Source organism: Octodon degus, unplaced genomic scaffold (assembly GCF_000260255.1).
Source record: "Octodon degus isolate 3935 unplaced genomic scaffold, OctDeg1.0 scaffold00086, whole genome shotgun sequence".
NCBI lineage: Eukaryota > Metazoa > Chordata > Mammalia > Rodentia > Octodontidae > Octodon > Octodon degus.
The window spans coordinates 3,981,869-3,986,181 of NW_004524662.1; the positions used below are offsets into that span (position 1 = coordinate 3,981,869).

Below are 4,313 nucleotides of genomic sequence, written 5' to 3' on the forward strand. Positions count from 1 at the left end.
ATGGCTGGCTCAGAGCGGCCAGGGGACGGGGCCAGCATGGCATGTGCTGCCAGGGATCGAACCCCAGTCCCTGTGTTCTCCTGAGCAGGCACTTGGTCCACTGAACTATCTCTCCGGCCCTCAAGTTCTTTTTTATATTTTTGATGTAAAATATAAAGTGTCTGATACTAGCCTTAGCATTAGTCTGCTACTACACTATTCCTCTGGCCTCAGTGAAAATTCCTCCTTACCAATCATGTACATATTTGTTAAACTAGGGTTCGAAAAGTGCAAAGACTAGCTTTTGCCATTTGTATTCTAAGTTGAACTTTTTTTTTTTCCCCTGGCAAATGGGAGTATTGTAAAGAGCCAGGGATATAGCTTAGTAGTAGAGCACCTGTTTGGTAAACACATGGTCTTGAGTTTGATGTCCGTTCACATAAAAAAGTACTGTAAAATGAACTGGTAACATGAGACAACTCCAGTTTTTAAAAATGTAATTGCAGGGCCAGTGAGATAGCTCAGCAATCTAAAGCACCTACTTAGGCAAACTTAGGCAAGCGTGCAGGGATCGTGACTTGATGCCTGGCCCCACATAGGTGGGCTGAGCCAGCCACAAAAAAGAGTAATTGCAGATTCTTTTCACTTGATAAATGAGTTAACTAAAAATCTTTGTGAGAAGATTCATCTTTTACGCTACTCTCATTTAAATTCCCAATGATTTCCTTACAATACTTGTTTTGCTTAATCCTCACCACAATTCTGGGAAAATAATGGAATCACTCTTTTAGTTTTGCTAGATGGAAATAAGTTCTAATAACCTAATATTTATTAAATTCAAACCAGTATTTATCAAACTCTTTATGTGCTCAATGTCTAAACACTTATCCCAGTGAATTTTATAATAACACTATGAGATACAATTTTTATCCTTTTCATAAGAAGCTGGAGCCCAGAGAATTTCAGTAACTTGTGCTCTCCTTCAGATGTCACAAAGCCATGATTATTACCCTAACTTGGTAACAAGCGGCACAGCTAAGTGTGAAAATAGCTAACACAGCTGAATCTTCTGCCTTTTTTTTTCTTCTAATTGATGTCAACTCTAAAGTAAATACGGAAGCCTAAGCCTATATGGCTGCCCATAGGTAGGCTGAGGAATCGTCACCACAACAGCTTGTGCTGTTCAAAAGATGGAACAGAAGCTGAATATAACCATTGTCTCAAATTGTTTTTCTATACCTAAATTTTTTTTTAAAAGCCTAAATCCCCGTATCTGAGTAGGAGTAGCCAGTTGAGCTAAATTGCAAATAATCTCAATTACTTTACAGTTTGGGGAATATAGGAAACTACACACAACCACACACACACACACACACACACACACACACACACATACACACTAAAAACAGACATCTTGGTAACCTTTTGTGTTGCAAAAGAATGGCTCAGCATTTGTACTTCCAGACTACTTTTAGTTAGCTAAATCCGTGGAGAGCTTTGTTTTGCCTTTTGTTAGTGGTTCATTGGAATTTCGGGTGTTTCCACTGCAAACCTACATTTTTGATTAGGTATGTAAATATAGAGGACTTAAAAATTAGGGAAGAAATAAAGCAATAGACTTTCCTTTGAAGACTCTCTGGCAATTTTGCTAGTAAACAGTGTAGTGACATGAACACTGTACATTGAAAGAAGGTTCTTAAGACCTTCTGATTTGCTGTGCTCTCAGTGAAAAACGTGTGCATAGGATAATACCGAGGTTACCATTCCGCTGAATTTGTCAAGAATATCAGTATAGAAAAAAAAATGTGGACATCCCACATATGTCAGAATTCTAGGCTGTTGACTCTATAGAGAGAATAATTACATAGTTTATGAAACACCTAAACTTTAGGGCCGGCCTGATAGCTCAGCAGACTAAAGCGCTTAGACGGAGCGCAGCAGCCACGTTTGATTCCCAGCTCGTTCTGCTGGTCCTACCCCCCAGGGCGCACTGAGACAGCAATTGAGACTCGTGGTAGCACACCCCTGTAATCCCAGCATTTGGCTGGCTGAAAACAGGCGGATCACTACTAGTCTGATCTACGTAGTGAGACCCTGTAGACCCTGTTCTAAATACAGAAGAAGAAAAAAAAACCTAAACTTTGAACACACTAATGTAATTCTTTCTGATTCTGATAGTAAGTCCCTTTAAGCTTGAGCTCAGCTGAACTGACATTGCTAGGGAAATGATCCCCTATAAGACATAAAGGAACAGAGGAAAATTTCTGTAATTCCTATTTCTCATGGAACTTATTTTATAAATCATACGAACTTTTGTGTCCTTGGTGTTTTTTGCATGAAGAATTTGACTAATTGTGTTAAACTTGAGAAATTGCAAAAATATCTGACTGAAGCTCATTTTACTTTTTTTTTTTTTTTGTGGGGGACCCTGGGTTGAATTCGAGCCCTTGCGCTTGCCAGGGAAGCACTTATTCTACTGAGCCATCTCCCCGGCCTCTCATTTTACTTTTGTCAGTAATATGCTTTTCCTTTTGAAAGCGGGTTACATATAAGTATTTTTGTGGCAAGACATCTGGAAATGTCTATTTATTAACATGGATTTGTTAGGAAGTTGCTGAATAATTAGCCTAGCACATGATCTTGGTAGTAATTACAATAGATTATTAGATGTATAATTTGAGGTTGTTCTTTCTTCCTACTTTCTCCTCCCTAATCACCAGCCAGTATATAAGTGTCTTTACCCGTCATACACAGTGCATGTTCATTCTGTCACTTGACTAGTGTGGCAGTTTGATTTTATTTAAAGACTAATCTTTTATTTCTCATTGTTGCCTTATTTGCAGATGTGTAGCACTTTGCAGTTTAGGTATTTGGATTTGTGAAGAGCTAGTCCATGATTCTCATCATCCTCAAATTAAAGAAGCTCTAAATGTAATTTGTGTTTCCTTAAAGGTAATAAACATTGTTTAATGACCTAATGTAGTTTAGAATGCATAGCTGTTTTCTGCAAATGATGATTATATATTATGCTCTTCTGGAATAATACATTTATAGTAAATGTCTTTAATCACTGGATTATTTCTTTGTCCCAACTGTCAAGAACAATGCCACTCTTAGATTTAGGGTATTTTTGATGGCTTTTATATTTAAACATTTTATATATGGTTTTGTTCCTAGAATATATGAAAAAAGTGTGTGTGTGTTCCTGTAGAAAGGAAACCTGTCATTTAAAACAGTTTTTTTTAACTAGTATTTTGTGACTTTATAATTTTTACCACTTCCTAAGTGTGGGAGTTATTCGACTTTCAGCTTTTTTGTTTTTATTTTTTGAGACAAGATTATGCTGTCCTTCAACTCACTTTGTAACTCAGGCTGTACTTGAACATGCATTCCTTGTGCCCCAGCCTCCCCAATGCTGGAATTACAGGCATGCACCTGCTCAACTTTTGACTTTTATTATCGTTTGATTAAAATCTCTCTTAGCCACAATAAAATTAGATCATAATCTTATTGTGGAGAATCTGAATAAATATAAGGAGTGGTCAAAATATACAGTAAATCTTTGGTTTTTTGAGGCAAAGTATAACTATGTAGTTCAGGCTAGCCTTGAACTTGTGGCTATCCTCTTGTTTCAGCCTTCCAAGCTCTGGGATTACAGGAGTTTGCCATCATGCCTGCAAAATATACATTGAATCTTTAAATTAAAAAAAAAAAACAACACTGCAATAAACAACATTCTTATCAGTCCTCCTCAAAATATTTGTCACTATGAATATACTTACCCATTTATTCCTGTCACTTTCTGACGCAGTTGTGAAAGTCTTTCATGAGTGTCCATACAAAGTATGAGTAAAAATATAGTGAGTGCTGCTGCTGAGTGTGACCCAACAAAAAGGCAGGCTTGTAAAAACATTATAGCGTGTCCTCATCCACTTATCTGTCCCCACGTAACTTCTGACTCCTCCCCAAAGTCAAAATGAGTGTGAAACATTTTGAATCAATTCAAGATACATAAGTGACCATGATAGAGGAATAAAGACACTCATGGAAGAAGACTTCCAGAACTTCTTTCAAAAATGGCAAGAACCAAGGGTGTTGGTACACACCTGTGACCCCAGCTTTTGGGAGGCTGAGGCAAGAGGATCAAGAGTTCAAGGCCAGCCCAGACTACATAGTGAGGTGGTCTGAAAGAAATGAGACAAATTTTTAAAAAGGCAGCATAAATAGTGATAAATGTGTTTAAAGCAAAGGGAGGTATATTTTGAGAAGGATTAATGGCAGTGTGTCTTACTGTAATGATTTTTTAAATTTCTGTTTTTGATTATCCTTGCAAA

At 37.4% G+C, this 4,313-nt stretch overlaps 1 protein-coding gene across 9 annotated transcripts in view; it reads left to right on the forward strand.

Moving 5' to 3' along the window:
• The window catches only part of Ralgapa1 (Ral GTPase activating protein catalytic alpha subunit 1), a 263,481-nt gene that overhangs the window by 146,818 nt on the left and 112,350 nt on the right, over positions 1-4,313 (forward strand). For all 9 annotated transcript variants that reach the window (XM_023721857.1, XM_023721854.1, XM_023721851.1 and 6 more), the window contains one exon: positions 2,823-2,931. In XM_023721857.1, the coding sequence (XP_023577625.1) occupies positions 2,823-2,931 (109 nt within the window). The remainder of the gene's footprint in view (positions 1-2,822; positions 2,932-4,313) is intronic.